Source organism: Stegodyphus dumicola, chromosome 5, assembly GCF_044657685.1.
Source record: "Stegodyphus dumicola isolate Sdum_Otavi_A_Nest chromosome 5, ASM4465768v1".
NCBI lineage: Eukaryota > Metazoa > Arthropoda > Arachnida > Araneae > Eresidae > Stegodyphus > Stegodyphus dumicola.
The window spans coordinates 150,466,377-150,484,435 of NC_140772.1; the positions used below are offsets into that span (position 1 = coordinate 150,466,377).

General features: G+C 30.3%; 1 protein-coding gene across 4 annotated transcripts in view; it reads left to right on the forward strand.

Annotated features, from left to right (window-relative positions):
- The window catches only part of LOC118201253 (pre-piRNA 3'-exonuclease trimmer-like), a 189,055-nt gene that overhangs the window by 47,206 nt on the left and 123,790 nt on the right, over nt 1–18,059 (forward strand). For all 4 annotated transcript variants that reach the window (XM_085817204.1, XM_085817201.1, XM_085817203.1 and 1 more), the window contains 2 exons: nt 5,789–5,874; nt 11,353–11,417. In XM_085817204.1, the coding sequence (XP_085673330.1) occupies nt 5,789–5,874; nt 11,353–11,417 (151 nt within the window). The remainder of the gene's footprint in view (nt 1–5,788; nt 5,875–11,352; nt 11,418–18,059) is intronic.

Here is an 18,059-nt window from a genome sequence, read left to right on the forward strand (position 1 = left end):
CCAATTCAAGTTCAACGCTGAAGTCTCTTGTGGTGTACTTAACTAGTTCAGATTGCTCTTCATCAGATTCATTGTCTTTATCATGTTTACTTGTTTCATTAATATCATGTTTCTTTTTTTTTTCTATGTAAAACGAAAAAAATAATAAATGTACATAATTAGCACTGGATCTTATGGTTTAAGTGCGAGGAACATGATATTTAATAAAGAAAGGTAACACACAAAATGTTAAAAAACGCCCCTTTGGACGTAATTTAAAATCTGAAACATTTCAGATTTTTTTTTTTTTTTAGTTATTTATTTATATAAAACAAAAGTAAGACATCTTAAAATAAATAAAGTTATACTTCGTCCTTAAAATAACAAATATATGTAGGTAATAGAAGTGCATATTTAATTTTTTTACATTAGGAAAATATAAGATCATTCAAAAAAAATATTATAAGTTTAATCACTGGCATTTTTTTCATGGAACTGTTAGTCTTTTCTTCTTGATTGGTATGATGTCACTTTCATCACTTGAACATTCTTGATAAAAAGATTCTACTTCAATGGTTGATGAATTAGGGAAGATACTATCAGATCGACAAGACTTTTTAGTGAAATTCGTAATTAACGATTGCCTAGGTTCCCCCGCCTAAATATTTGTAAACTTCCTCATATTGATTTAAGCACTTACTAAGCTCTCGTTGGAATCGAAGAGCTTGTTCATTTGTGTTATCACTGACGTAGCTAGGGTGGGCTAAGGGGGGACATCTAAGGCGCAGCATCCAAGGGGTACCAAATTGATGCTATGAAATTTTTTAATGAAATGTTTTCCATTCTTAGCACACAGAGGCGCAAATTCTTCAGTTATCCCCGGGTGCTGGAAACTCTAGCTAAGGTGTACTTAACTAGTTCAGATTGCTCTTCATCAGAGTCATTGTCTTTATCATGTTTACTTGTTTCATTAATATCATGTTTCTTTTATAATGTCATTTACCAGTTCTTTTGTGAAAAATAATTTGAAATATTGTGTCGGATGTACAATATATGTAAGAATTTGCTATCCAATGACCTTTGGCGATACACTAAAATGTATTCTATCCGGATTATCTAATTTTTCCTTGACATCGCGCCATTCATATAAGTCTTTCGGGAACTCTTCGCTTTCACTTTCAATAACTACTATTCGTCGTCTCTTTGGTAGTATAATTTCGGAACCACTACTTGAAGTGTCAGAATTATAATCAACATTGTCTTCCACAATATCTTCTAACAATGAAAAATCAAACACATCTTCACTATCACCCAACTCTATATTCTCATCAAAATAATTATTTTTCTCCATGTTGCTAACTAAAAATGGGTCAAATAATGTTTCAATCGTAACAGTAGCGAGACTGAGCACGTTTCAACTTTTCACGTTACTTTAACAGTAGCGAGACTGAGCACGTTCACAGATAACAATTGCCAATGCCGACGATTCCGTAACATCTTAAGCCTAATCATGCTAAAAACATTGGGCTCCGCAGTAACTATGGAGCCTACGGAGTTACAGAACAAATGATGGACGGCTCCGTAGTGGAGCCAACGGTGTGCTTTTTAAGGGTTAAGCTCTCATGCCAGACGCGGTCAAATGCTTTGGCTACGTCCAGCATGAGCACTGCAGTACAACTCTTATGATGCAGAGCAGAGCCATGGCCTTCGAGAGGGAAAAGGCCATTACACTTTATAAGCATAGCGGAGCTTTCCATCTGATGTTATCGTCGGAAAGTCATCTGGATTTTTAAATTTTCATCAGAAATATAACTTTATCATGTTGCTTAGTTAATTGAAATAGCTGAAGGAAAGGAGGCTTTATATACATTATTTTCACTTTTTAGGCTTTTTTACAGATTTTAATTTTGTGCATAAATATAATTGAGAAAACCGAAGAACAAACAAACATTTTACAAAAATTTAAATGCTGATTGAAAATTGCCACTGTCATGATAAATTGGAAAGGGGCTCTTAAGATAATAATTAATATTTTACCTAGGCTCAAGTATTAATTTATTTGTGTTTCAGAGCAAAATATATAACCATCAATTTCTATATCTCCAATGTATGTAACTGAAATACTATATCAATTAGCTAATAAATGTGATAAAAAGTATTTTATACAAGAAACATACCTAAATCTTATAACAAAAAAGCCTTTCAGCATTCATATTTGAAATGAGATAACCTAACAAACAACATACACAACTGGCAATATTTAAAAAAAAACACATAAACTATGCAGTGTTTGAAAGTTACCAGAAAAAAGTAACAGAACTACTATTTCCAATTAATAAAAAATCATTTAGTGTTTTTTAAATAGCAAGCTGTTAAAAGTACAATAAGTAATAGCAATGCTGATGATTTTTAACATCATTTCTTTTGATCATATGTAAATATATATATATACTACTTGTTTTAGACAATGACAGATTCCCACGGCCATTTAATTCATTTTTTCAAATCAATAACTTTCCTTTGGATACTTTCCCTTGGATACTACACAGAAATCATTATAATAACAGTAAGAACTGCACATTTAAATCTGCTCTTCATTAAATAGTACACAACAAAAAGTTTTTTCCCATTTATCATGAATTTGATTACTATCACAAGCATGTACAATAATTAACAATGAAAATGGAATGTATTCAAATGTAATAATTATAAAACATAACTTGCAACATTCGTATTCATACCAAGAGCCATGACCAAAATTCCAAGAGAAAAATAACAGAACTGCAATTTGCACGTAATGTAAAATTTAATGTTTTTAAAATATTATATGATTAAAAATGCAATAATTATGGATTACAATATTTAGTAGTAATGCTGATGTTTCTTAACACCATTTCTTTCAATCATATGCAGGTGCATATACATATTTTAGCTTTTAAATATTAGGATAATAGGAATTACGATTATCATTTATATGCTTTTTAAAATCAGTAACCTTTCTTTGAATATTACATAGAAGAGTTTTCAATAATATACACAATAACTTACTATGTGCATTAAAATCTGCTCTTCATTAAACAGCATGTCAAAAAAAATTTTTTTTTTAAATTTATTGCTGCCTTATTATCGCATATATCAAATTAAGCAACAAAGCTTAAGTTATACTTAAATATAATAACAAAAATCATATAATTGTTGATGATCTAATGTGCCAGTTGGACAAAATTTGGCACGATATTCCCCAGGAGGACATCCGCAACCTCTATCAATTGATGCCAAGCCGAATAACTGCTTGCATAAGGGCCAGAGGTGGACAAACGCATTACTGACTTTTTCACTTTGTGAAGCTCTATCATTTCAATAAATCATCCAATTTTTCTCAAACAGTAATCGTTTGTTTTTCTGTACATGTACATCACTTCTACCGATTTTCGTTCCATTCGGATAACTCCTTCTTGGTGCATCGTGTTTTTTGTCTAAGAGTGTGTATATATATATACACACATACACACAGGTATATGTGTTTAAATGCATCATAAAATGTATTTAAACTTGTAAGGCGGCATATTGAAAGGAAGACTCCAAGTACAAAGTAGTTGTGGGCCTCTCGAAATTATAATCAAGGAAATTCTTTTTACTCAAGGCTTATTTGAGAACTTGAAGTTATAAGGACTAAACTTTTGGTCTATTAGTGGTTTAACAGCTGAGTTATTTAAAAGCAGTAAAAGTTTTCTTGATAACTTAAATTTTAATTTTTCAACCCTCCAAGCATTTAATGTTTTGCTCTAACTCTGAAGTTCTCCAAAATGCCATGAATAAGTGTTATTTTCTGGATAATAATTCCAAAATTACCCCTCTCACTTTAGATCTTGATTACTTTTCTTGCAATATACATCCAACCTGAAATCAGATAGTTTAGGAATGGGCAGAATTTGTTAAGTGTAGCAAATTGAAAAACTATCCTTCTATGTGGAAATTTATGGAGGGTTAACAATTTATCTACTTATGTAATTTAAAATGAATTTAATTTATATTTGATTCTTAATTTTAAACATTTGCAGTATCATTGCCATTAACAGAATGTTTCTCATGCTTTTCCATATTATGTAGCTTAGCACAAAATGATTTAGTTTGAATATATATATATATGTGATTAAAAGTCAAAAGATTATATACTCATCATAAATTTTATACTTTTAATTAACACTATAAAAAGGTATATCTCATTAAAATCTGCATGGTTTAATATTGTTGCCAGGGAGGAAATTTTTTATTAATTGTATTGTGGGGGATATTTGGCTAGATTATTTTTATTCTCTAAATAGAATAGCAGTTTCATACTATTTATATATATTCATAACAGTTTCTCTTACATTTTTATATTATGTAGTTTAGCACAAAATCACTTAGTTTGAATATATATATATGAATGATTCAAAATCAAAATATATTCTGATCATAAATTTTATTCTATTAATTAACTCATTAAAAAGGTATATCTCATTAAGATCTGCATGGTTTGATATTGTAGTCACATAGAAAATTTGTTATTAATTATACTGTGTGGGATATTTGGCTAGGTTCTTTTAATCCTCCAAATACAATAGCAGTTTTATATTATTCATATATAATGGTTCATTAAATCAATTATGATTCCTTAGATCGCACTTCATTCTTTGGACAACCATGACAATTCTCGAGCTAGCACATGCAGTAGAGCTTCAACCCTTTTCGACAGATTTTTATTAGACCAAAAACAATCAGACCTCATGTCTGTATTATGGGGTGACTGTGTAACACTTTGAGCTAATGACATGGGCTAGTCCAGGCAATGTATCTTTCAAGTGTCTGCCTTATCAACTGTTGATGGTAGATTATGTACTTACCGTGATTGTAATGGGTGATGGAGAATCAGGGCTCTTAGTTATATTTATTTTTAACAGTAAAATTTAATACTAATGTAAAATTCATTACACATTTGTGCAGATTTTTTTTAATGATAATGAAAGTAGCTTTCTTTGAATTAAATTGTCACGAAAATATTCATGTCTGTTTTTAATATGACTTCAAATTTTAATTTATTAAGTTTGGAATTGTTTTATGTTTATTAATTTACAATGCAATTATAATAGTTTTGCTTAATTTGATTGAATCAAGGTTTATAGAATGAGGCTTCTGTTAGATATATGATGCAAGAGTGCAAGAGTCATAAGATTTTTTCATTAAAAATTCTATATTATTAAATAAATCTCTAAAAAGCTATTTTCCAATAAATATGTATATGATCTGAAATTGCTCTCAGAAGATATTTTATAAAAATTTAATTTTACTTTGTGATATGCTTTTCTGCTTTCATAATTTTGCTGGAGCTGTGGATGGCCTAATCATGTCATAGATTTATTACATGGCCATGTAGACAGGGTCTGTCTTCTTAACTAGCATGCTTTTCATTTTGTAAATGAAATAATAATTTTATGTTGGTCTGGCATAAATTGTGCTGATTGTAATTTTTGAAATATTAAGTTGATAATTTTAGTATTGAAAAAACTTTTTTATAAGCATAGACAAATAACATTTGTGTAATGCTGAAGGTAGTATGCATATTGTTTTCCATTGTTTAAATTTCAAAAAAGGTGCATTTGAATTTTTTTAAGCTTTGTGTATATTATTGAGTAATATTTGTTATTGAAATGGAAAATGTATTATGTAAAATTTTTGTGTTGTTGTACATATATTTTTCAAGGCTGTTTGTTTACATTATTAATGTAAATTATTTCCAGTATATTTAAATTTTTAAAAAATGTTTCAGAAACATACAAAGAATTTAAAAAAGAGCTACATGATGTGTTTTCTGTTGTGTATGATACTAGGCATATATGGAGACACGTAAAGAAGGTCAGTTTCATATTTTTGAAATAATTGACAGAATAAATGATTTTTATGCATATTGGTTAGATTTAAAAATGATATGATGTCTGGCATTTAAATACATTGTTTGCATGGTTTTTGAAAAATTCTTGAAAAATGGGAGACTGTTTTCAAAACCCACAAAATGTAGTTGATTTTTTAATTGCATAGGGGTTAGGGGTGTTAATATATTGTACAGTTACAAACGTAAAAATTTTACTTTCCTTAAAACTATAGTATTGATAGCCTGCGAGATATATGCCTTGTCAGTAGATTAATATATATTTTGTATGTTTAATGTTATTATCTTACAATTAAGTAAGCTATATAGAGAATTTTAAGAGAGGAAATTATGCAAAAGAGGAAAGAAATCTGTGACAGTGTACTGTATTCACTGTTATCAAAATCTATTATTTTTATGTAATTAAGTAATATCAAAAGGAATCATTTATCTGCCAGTGCCTTATACTGGTATTGTCTTTACAGGATACAGAAAACTGTAGATGTTATTTACTAGGAAAAAAAATAACAATATGAAAAGATTATTTTCGTATTGTTATATGTGCATAAAGATAATGCTTTAATAAGAAAGCAACAGGGATACAGTGGCTGTATAATACTCTAAATACAGTTGATATGATTATTTTGTGATGGTGTTTGTGATGATTTACTAATGATTATTCTCCATAATAGCTAGATATATGCAGTTCATATGATTGTTTCATGATGGCAATTGAATAATCACAGTCATTATAAGGAAATTAGTTCAAGTATAATCAAAATAATCCAGTCCACAAAATATCATGAAATTTTATGGCATATATTATAGCATTTATTTTTATAAAAGAGTCTTAAAGCATTATTATAAACTACTACGCTATATACCAAGGGTTCTCAACCTTTTTTGCACCATGGACCCCTTTCATCATTGCTAGATATCATCCCCTCCCCCGTTCCAAAACTCTAAAAATACATAAAAATTTAGATTATTTTTTAAATGTGTTTTATAAATTAAACTAGAAAAACTATAATAAATAAGTTAATAAATACCGAAACTTAAATAAAAGTAGTTTTTGTATAGTCATATAATGAAACTAAATACTTAACAAGCAAATAAAAGGTTGATCACATTCCTAATTGAAATTATGAATTTCCCTCCCGGGGAAGTTCCCCAGTTTAGAACCCATTCAACAGAAAGCATTTCAACTCTTTCCTCGTAACTTTTTACTTCTTGGAGGCAATTTTGGCTTCTTGGAGCTTGTCAACAAGGAGAGGTAGTTCAAGTCAAACTTCTGATGTTATTTAAGGTTGTTGTATTATTTTAAATGTGATGATGAATAACTGCAAATGTTTCATCGCACTGCTCTATATATTAGTCTGATGAACTCTTCAAGTTACCATTATATGCTTTTTCAAACAATGCTCACATCAAAGTTTATTGCTTTATTGGCAGCAGAAGATGTCTGCTGATTATTTCAGGTGCACATCTTGTACTACAATTAATATTATGTAGATGGGATTTATTTGTTTGCATTATGCCATTACGAATGGCATTATATGAGAACTGCAAACATTTGTGTGCAAACATGTTTGAAAATTTTAACTTTTTATCTGGCATTTATGTTAAATTTAAGGTAACAAAGATGAAATAGAAACTATAAGGATGGATGAAATGAAAACGGAACAGTAGCTACAAAATGAAAAGGTATTATTTATTTTCAAATGTAATCACCAAAATTACACCAGCACTTGTCCCATTGTTGTGCCAAATGGTGAATATCTCATTTGTAGAAAGAGTTTGGCTGACATCAAAGCTAGTTCCAAACTGTGTTCATGATTTTGTTGTCCATGTGAAAATGTCGTCTCCGCAATGCCTTTTTTAGTGGACCAAAGATGTGAAAGTCAAATGGAGAAAGGTTGGGGCTGTATGGTGGGTGCCATTGAAACCACACAAGCATGTTCAGTGTGTGAGTGGCCATATGTGGCCACACATTGTCGTGGATCAAAAGCATTCCGGAGGACAACATGCCTGGCTGCTTTGGCTTTGATTGCTGCATGCAAATGTTACAGGGTGTTGCAGTACTGAGTAGCATTGATTGTTTGACTTTGGGCCAGGAACTTAATGAGAAGCAGGCCTTTCATATCAAAAAATAAATGTCAGCATGATTTTGCCCTTACTGTGCATCATCCTGGATTTCTTCGGTGGTGGGGAGCTAGTATGTTCCCTTTGTTGACTTTGTCATTTACATTGATGAGCTGGTCAGCTTCATTCACCAAAGCATCTATGATGATAAGGTCATTTTGACCAGGTCACAGATTATCTTTCAAAGACTCCTGTCCCTCGTGGAAATGCTTGTGCCAGTCCTGCACACAAGTCAATGAGAGTGAGTTTTCTCTGTACACTGTTTTCATTCATCAATGCACTTCATGAACTCCAACACCTTCTGCTGCTAAAACAAATAACATCACATTGCTCTTCTTTAGTCACAAACATTATGCAGACATGGATGAAATGACAAATAATTCCCTGCCGGATAACACTGTTGGCTGACCACCTCCAGATATCACATGGTTCTGTGTGATTACCTAGGGCACAGAGCAGTCCTACCTAGGTCAAGTCCATTCCACAATAGGGGGTTGTCTTTCATAGCTCCTGCACTTTCTTTACATGCAGTTTTTATAACAGTTATGCAAAAATATGAAATTATGACCACTGTTCCCTTTTCATTTGATCTACATTCGACCAGGAAAGTCATGGACACAGTTTAAAACTGGTTTCAATCTCAGTCAAACTCTTTCTACAAACGAGATATTCACCACTTGGTGCAACAGTAGGACAAGTGCTTATGTAATTTTAGTCCTTACATTTGAAAATAAATACTTTTTCATTTTGTGGCTCCATTTTCATTTGATTGACCCTTATATTATCTGCATACATTTTATGCATTCATAATATACCTACCTTTTCCTAATATCAGGTAATAAAGTTTTTTGATATTTTTAGATTATGTAGTTTGTCTGTGAATTTTTTTCAAATTGTTGTAAATCTCCAAAAATTTTCGAATATATTTGTTGAAATAATTTTTGTATAAATAGATCCTTGCTATTTTTACCTTAGTATTTCAAAAGTAGAATGTACTTAAAAACATCATAAATTTTAAAAATCCTTAATGTTCTGCTTCATATAAAATTTATCTTATCAAGAAAATGAACAAGGTCTCTCTTTTTTCCCTTGCATTTGCAAAGGAAAGTAGACAAAAAGTGATTATATCTCTGCACTAGTGTTGGGATTAGGAAGGGTATTATATTAACTGATAATGTCCTTTTGTATTCTATATTTGTCCAAAATATAGAATATTAAAAAAAACATATCAGGTAATCTGCTTGAAAACGGAGGATAATCAAGAGCATGTGATAAGACATGAATGTTTCAACACTTTTTGACTTAATTATTATTGAACTAAATTATTGATTATTGAACTAAATTTTTAGCAAGAGATCATAGAAGGTTCTTTTCTGGGGTAATTTATGTATCATAAATAATATTCATACTTTTCAAATGAATGTATGCAAATCATTCTACTTCTTCTTACACCTTTTTTAAAGAAAATATTGAAGTGAGGTTGAATTTTATCATGCTGTATTTCTTTCTACTCTTGTATGTGGAGATCTGGTTTTGAATTATGTATCGCAAATTTAGATTACCTTTTTAAATTAAGGTAAAAACTTGCCTCAATAGGTAAAAAAAAAAAAAAAAATTTTTTTGCTTAAATTTAAATTTCAAATTGGTATGTTTTCCCTCTATATAGTAGATTACTTTTGTTAATTCCCTATGTTTTGTGATAAACTCAAAGAACTGTGTTCCTTAGCAATGAAGAACTAACACCATGAAGTATAATTTAAAACAAAATTGAAATATACTTTATAACTTTTTGGGACTGCCATTCATCAGTGTTATTAATTCTCTTTTCTTTTATTAGTTTTTATTTGCATGAAATGCGAAGGATGCGAGATATTTGTTGTCTTTATTAAACATTTGGGGAATGTTTAAATAGTATTGCTTGTAAAATGTTTCAGACATTTTTTTTTACTCTGTTTTTACTCTGATTAAAATTTGAGGTACGTGAATGGCTTGTGGACTAAATGTGGGCATTACATTTGAGTGCAGATAAGCAACAGATACCCAGATGAACTTTAATTTTTTATATATTATTAAAATTATTATCTTTTTTATTAATATTTTGGGAACGAAAGAGTAGCATTGTCAGCAGAGAAAGAAAAATTGTTGAAAATTAATTAATTTCCCTAAGGCTGAAATGGTTGAATGCAAATAAAATATTTGATATTATTCCCAGATGAAGCTATCATATTGATGCAGGTGTTTTGATGTGAAAATAAAAAGTCCATTTTTTACTTTCTTTTCAGCATCTTGTTAATTACCTTTTAAAAGAAAAATGTGAACTGGATTTTAGTAAAGTTAAGGTCTTTGTTTTCATCAACGAATTGATTTGATCTCATTACTTTCTCTTATATTTCATAGTTTTTATCCCGGGCAAATTGAAGAATTAAATGATTATTCTAAGTAATTTTATTATTGTAATGGCTTTTTAAGTGATTATATTTGTGGCAAAGAAATAAAGCAAACCCATGTAAGAAATGCTGTTACTGTACTATTACTAGCTTTGATATCATATTATAGTCAAAATTCTTTCTTGTTTAGAAAGCCATTCGGTATTACCCAGCTCAATATGAATGGGATTTTCCAAGCTTAGAAACATAAGAATTAAATTCTGTTCTATTGTCAGAAAAATTCAGGCTTGTTCAAAGGTGATCCTGGGTTTGTTTAGATATTGATCAAGTACAGAAGTGAATCTTCTGGTCTAACTCAAACATGACAGAGATAATCAGATGCTGTTAAAAGTATAAAAATTGTTAAGAATATAAAAAGTATAAAAACAAATTGTGTCTTATAAGATTCAACAATTGCTTTTAATATGGTTTGGAAGATTATAATAAAAGTCAGAAAAAAAGATCTGTTATTTTTCACAGAAGAATAATCATATGGATAGCATAAGAAACCATGTATAATGAATCAAAATTGCAAAATGACTATGAAAAGGCCTTTTTCATTTGTGAGCAATAATATGTGTTGTAGGTAAATAAATAGAAGAGGATATTTTTTTTTTGAAAGGGAGGAGGGAGAGTTAAAATAAATAAATAAATAAAAAAAAAATAAAGATTTGAAATAATTAAAAAATAATTTTGCTATTACAGTGAGATTTATTAAATATAGATAATTTAATTACATTATTCAATATTTTATTTAATTTTATGCATACTGTTTACTTTCATATTTGCCATAAATTGAATTATTCTTTTTTCAGAAGATTTTGTTGTCAAATTTGATTTTTTTATAATATTTAAAAAAAAAAAAAAAACTTATGTTATTCTGTTGTACTATTTCAGTTCTACAATTTTAAAGAAATTCCAACACAGTGTGGACTTTTTGATTTATATGAAATGTTTAAAAGGTAATTTGGTTTTAGCTTACATATGTATAATTTTCTAATATAGCCTGTAACCTTTTCACATTCAACAGATCCTTGAATGATTTCTCAAATGATATGGAAGCCTCTGATTATAAATTTATTTATATACATTTTGGTGTATTAACATGAAAGTATGCAACTCAGAAATAATTATCGGTACTGTTTTTTTTTATTAGAGCTTTATGTTTTTCTAGTATTATGTAAATATGTTTATTTTCACCAATATGTTAATCTTTTTGCACAGTTTTGTCTCCATAATAGATAAAAAAAACTGAATAGAATTTAATAACGTAAGATAATATTTGGTGAGTATAAACTGTGGAAAAAGTGTTCATTATGTTCTGTGTTCAAGCAATACTGCTGAACATTAACAAGAACTTAAAAATTCATTATGATAGTTTTTTAGATGTCTTTAATGATGGTATAAAGCAGTGGTGTCAAACTCAAATAGCAGATTGGCCATATGCACGATCTGGAAGCAGCTGAGGGGCCAGATTCCCATTCCTCTAAAAAATGAAAATTTTTATTAATAAGATAAAAAGTATTTTAAATAACTCTTAAATTTTGTGTATTAAATATTTATGAAAATGTGACATAAACAATTGTTGGTGCTAGAGCAGTCGCAAAAGCATGCATTGCTGTACTTAAATAAATGCCAGGACTAATATAAAAATAAAATTAATCTTTATTTCATAACTTTAAACAAAATAAACTAGGCTGTAACAGTAGCCTTTGCATTAAAAACAACAAAAGAAAAAAGAAAATCAGGGATCTCGCTCGTGTTCACGATTTCGGCAAAGATTTAGGCAACTCGCCGACACTATGTCATTGCCAATCAGGATTTACAACCAAATACTTTAAAATAAACATTACTGGGTTTTCTGTTGAGGAACATTTCATAAGCAGTTCAGTTACTCTTATGACACATCCTGTTCCATGTTTGTATGAAACATCCAAGAGCTTTTGCCCACCATCCTTTTTCCTTTTTACTATCATTAGGCATAGCTTTAACTGCGTCTAATGCCATTTGGTTAAATTGTTTGTTCACACACACCATTATCTTCTGGTGTGTATGCCTTTGTATGTTCAACATTAATTCCATTTTCGGCTAAGTACCTTTCAAATTGTCTGTTACAGAATTCACCACCATTATCGATGCCTATACTAATTAATTTTCTATTTGTCAATTTTTCCATTTTCCTATGATAGTTCTTAAAGTTAATGAAAGATTCATTTTTATTTTTCGTACAATATACTGTTACTAATCTACTTTAGTCATCTACAATAGTGAGGAAATATTTACTCGCACCTTTAGATGGAACTGGGAAGAGTCTGGAAATGTCTAAATAAACCAACTGCAATGTTTTTTTTTGGATCTCTTAGGAACAATTTTAAAAGTTATTCTACTAGATTTAGCAATAATACAAGGTTAGGTTCTCCATTGGTTTTTTCAATTTCTGGGAAACCTTTTACGTTTTGATTTTTGCTAGTATTTTGTGTATAATCAAAATTTACTTGGCAAAATCTTCAATGCCATAGCCTCACATTGTCTATTTTATTTAACTTTACAGTTTCTGTACCATAACCAGCTTCTTTTTCATCTGTTGCATACTTAAGTGGTTTTACATGATAGAGTTTTTCATATTATTTTGCGTAACATAACCTATACCAATTATTAAAAAATATCTATATCTTTCCATTTGAATGTATAAGATGGGCACCTGCCTATTTTGACCTTGCTTCTGATAGTAAATTTTATCTCAGATTTGGATTATACAACACATTTTCTATTCAATTTATTCAGTTGCCGACTTTAAATGCAAATCTGATTATACCGTTTCCCTACTACTTTACTTTCACAATATCCTACAGCTAGAGACATACTTTTATCATCTATTTCCTCAAAGTTTATCATTACATTTTTGTTATTGCAGAAATGAGTTGTAGCTGCCATATCTATGACCCAATTAAATTTATCTGTGCTACCTCATTTATCTGTAGTTGGCATATAACTTCCTACTAACATTAACTCTTTATCTTTAAACTGCCCATTTTTTTCACCCATTTTAAACTTTATTTAACTTTTCTTTACACTGAGCGATTAAGTGTTCACTTTTATGAAATCTATAAGGTCCTATTTTTGTATTCCACACTTTTTACTTAGATTTAGTTTTACTTTCAACTTGACTATTTTCCTGGCATTTGTGCTAATAGTATTAAATATGCTTTCCTTGCTGTGTTCTTTATTTACCTGTACCTGGTGAAGTCGACTTTCTTCCCTTACCAATTCTTCAGCAATTTTTTCCAATGTAAAATCCTTATCCTTCCACCTATAAATCAATTGTGTAATCGCAGAGTATTCCTGGGGTAACCTCCAAATTGTTTAAAATCCTTTTAAAAGATCTGCTAAGTTGTGTCCAATTTCGGCTAGCTTTTTCGCAGTCATTTTTATCCTTGTTATGAATAGCCCGATTTCTTCATTAGATGCATATCTAATGTTGAAAAATTCATCTAGAAGCTGGATTATTTTTTGGCTCTTGTTTTTGGTTCAAATTTCTTCTGTAGAGCCTCTCATGCTTCTTTACCATTTGAACATTCTTGTATCAATGGCCTGAACTCAGTTTTAATTCCATAATATAACATAGTGAAGGCTCTATTTTTTCTCAGCGTGAAATCCTGCTTGTCATGCCTTGTTGCACTTTTACCCAGTTTTTCTTCTTTACCTTCTAAGAAGCTTGAACAATTTCTGTCTAGTAATAGCATCTTGATATCGACTTTCCATTGGTCCCAGTTGTCATGGTTCAATAATTGAAAATGTTCTGGTAGTAATGACATCTTTAGTTACATGTAAGCACAACTGCCTGAACAAGCTTCTAAGCACTTCAGCTTCTTTTCTAAGATAACAGCTCTCTTCGTTTACATTCCTTCAAAGCTAAGATGAACTGGGCTCATAACCTGTTGGTGTTGGAGCAGTCACAAAAGCATACACCACCTTGATTAAATAAATGCCAGGATTAATATTAAAATAAAACAAATCTTTATTTCATAACCTCAAACAAAATAAACTAGGCTGTAACAGTAGTCTTTACATTAAAAACAACTAAAGAGAAAAGAAAACCAATGAACTCACTCACGTTCACGATTTCCATATATATATAGACAACATCAACCAACCCACCAATACTATGTCATAGGCCAATCAGCGGCAACCACGCTAGCTTATTGCTGATTGACCTCTGAACTAATTTGCATGAGGAAAAGGCTGAAATTTCACAAGCGGGGTAAGTTGGCACCAAGCTATTTTGGCCTTCAAAATTTGTCGATTTTTTTTGGTTGACAATGAAAGCACTAGAATGTGATTTTTAAGCGTAAACAGAATAGCAACTTTTAAGTTTTTCAATAGTGAAACATCGTTATTTGATGTAAACAGATTAGTAAAATAAGATGATAAAATACTAGTTGAGTAAGTCCAACAGCTTTGCAAGTAAAAACATAGTCCTATATATTTAATTCATCATATAAATGTAAACAGAATAGCAAATGTTTGTTTACAGTGGTAAACAGCGATTATTATGTGCAAATTATTATGTGTAAATGCAATTGATAAATGATATAAAACAATGTGCATCAGCTTTCTAAGTAAAAACAAAGTCCTGTCTTTACTACTAAATCTGAATAAGTGACATCTATAAATGGGTGGGACTAAGCTTGTGACATCACAAAGTATTCTCTACCAGATATAGAAATAAGTGCAATAAATTGTTTATATTTCAAATTGCTATGATGTGGTAACTGAATTCTACTAATTATTATAACGGTAAACATGGTAGCTATGTAATTAAAAATAAAAAGAAATTCACCATACTTTAAAAAAAACTCTTGAAATTTACTAATACATTCACAAAAATTTTTATTTCCTAAATTAATACAAAGATCTCCAATCAAAATCATCACATTCTTCAAAAATATCGCAATAATCTGAAACAACTTCTTTCAGCATAAGATGTTCTATTTCTTCAGATTCCACAGTCAGAGAGCTAATCATTTTCAATTTCAGTGGTACTTTTCCATATCCTGGATAAACTAATTTAACATCCTCCAAAAATTTTAATATTTTTTTCTCCTTCCGAATTTAAATTACTCATCCGAACCTGCCAATAAAAGAATACAGCCATAAAACGATGTAAGGAATTCCGAGAAATTCTATTTTTAAACATTTTGTACAGTAATCTATTTTCATTCTCTAAATCGTTAATAGTATTCAATTTATCAGCAGAAATGAATTCCCCCCTTTTTATGATTTGTAGTTTTATGAATAGCATTACAAAAAAGATTCTCCACACCAGCATACTGCTTCGCCGAATCTGTACACACAACATTTGACGATAATGACATATAATGTTTCAGATATGGCTACAGATTTCATTTACCTTCTACTTCGAAAAACAAGCCTTCCTTATCTTCCTTACAATAGATACCAACACAATAATTTTCATTCTTTCTCTAACTCAGCCGCACTCATACTTCCTACGGCTAAGAAAAGTCTCATCCAAAATAATTGTTTTTCCTTTACCTCCCAGTTTGTGGCTATCGTGAGACGCAATAACTTCACAAATTTCTCTGCAAAAATTGAAGTAGTCGGTAACAGTTTCTGATGATATACTAGTTTCATTCCTCTGTTTTCTCCATGCATTAATATTATTCAAAAGGAAAAGTACAGACAATTTCATAACAAAACCAAAAATAATGGCTACGATATCTCTAAAAGGTATTCATGTTCCATAGAAGAAGGTGTCCTTCAGTGAATTCAATCTACCACTACATCTGAAAGTGCTACTCTTATTCTTGCACATCCAATGCCAACCTAGCTTTTTACTTGAATCCTTATTAGCAACCATCTTCGTAGAACATTTCGGATAGTGCATATCAGCTTCAATTGACAGAATTAAACCAGCTTCTGAAATAAATTTTATAACACTTTCCTCGGATATCAAAATTTTCAACCAAGTAAATTTATTGAAATTCACTAATAACAGATGCATCATATACTCAATAAAATATTCAAGTTACTATCGTCGTAAAATTCAACACATTAAACAACTTTCGTTCAAAGCTTCAAAGCTTTAAATATTCCACATTTTTCAATTGCCACACGCAAGAAACAAAACTTCAAAAATAAATAAATAAAATTAAATGAAAACATTCATAAATTATAAACTTCATGTCATCTGAAATCCAACATTCTCCCACCAACAACAGCTTAAACTTCTGCAAATATTTACATAAATACAGTCAAAAGTCTTTAAAATCTGGACTCGTCGGGACTTCGGCGATTCCGGATTATCAATTTTTCCGGATTATAGATCATCACTTTAAATCTGGTAAGATGGCATGCAAAAATTATAAAATTAAAAATATGAAACCATAATTTATAAAATAATGAGCAATTATGATCTAAAGGGTATCAAAATTTACAAAAAAAGAAGCTTAATATTTATTTGTTTACTTTATTAAACATTTCTTTCAATGCGCGCATGCGTAAAGCATAACTTACGCATAGCCGAAATTATAAAATTGCAACCAGAAAACTATTTGATTTGTATTCATGATATTTATAATGACGAGGAATTTGATTTAAATCATATCAAAGACAGAGTACATCGAGATTAAATACTACATTTAGTAAGGAATTATAAGCCGAATAAAATAAAAACATCTGCCCTGATGATAAGGATAGTGCTGACAGATCAACTTCCAGTTCATTGCGCGCCGCAATGTCCCCCCCCCCCCCGCGCAGAGCAGCGTGAAATTGATAAACAGATTTCGGAATGGTTAGATAAACAAAGGATATCCCTTTATCCATTTTTTTGTAGCAATTCGTTTTTTGTTTGATGGACATCGAAACATACTTTCGTTTTCTAGATCCTTTGGGAGCTCCAGCATCGTAAATTCTATTTGACATAATCGAAAGTTCAAGCTTACTTTTATGAAATTGCTCTTACAGTCTGCAAAAAATAATAAGACGGATCCAATTCAAAGATTAAGGAACAACGCAATCATCAACATTAACTGAAATAGATAATTAGATAATTTTAGCTTATACCGTCCGTTATACATTAAACGCTCACGCGAAAACGTATTCTGCGCTTGCACAGACGCATATGCGCAGTCGTAAATGTCTTGCGTGCACGTGTAAAACGCCTATGCGCATGCATCAACGTGGCGCATGCGCAGAAAGATTTTAATTTTGAGGTCCGGATTATGGGCGTCCAAATTAACAACTTTTGACTGTATAATATTAAACATATATATAATTATAATATTAAACAGTGAAACTTTTAAAAACAAACACAGTATTTCAAAATTAAACTTTAAAAAAAAATTTTCTGGCTACACTAACTTTGCGCACGTACAGCTACCGAAATAAAGCTCTAAGTTTGCCACAAAAAAACACACTGCTGGAAACTGTTGGCAGTGGGGATAAAGGTAAAGCATAATTTGCTTCCCTTAAATAAAGCTAAGACTAAACTAAATAAAATTCATGCTTTATTCCGTAAATAAAACAAAAGAACTAACACTGTAGCCTTTACATTTAAAATCATTTGATTGAAAGCAAACTAGTAT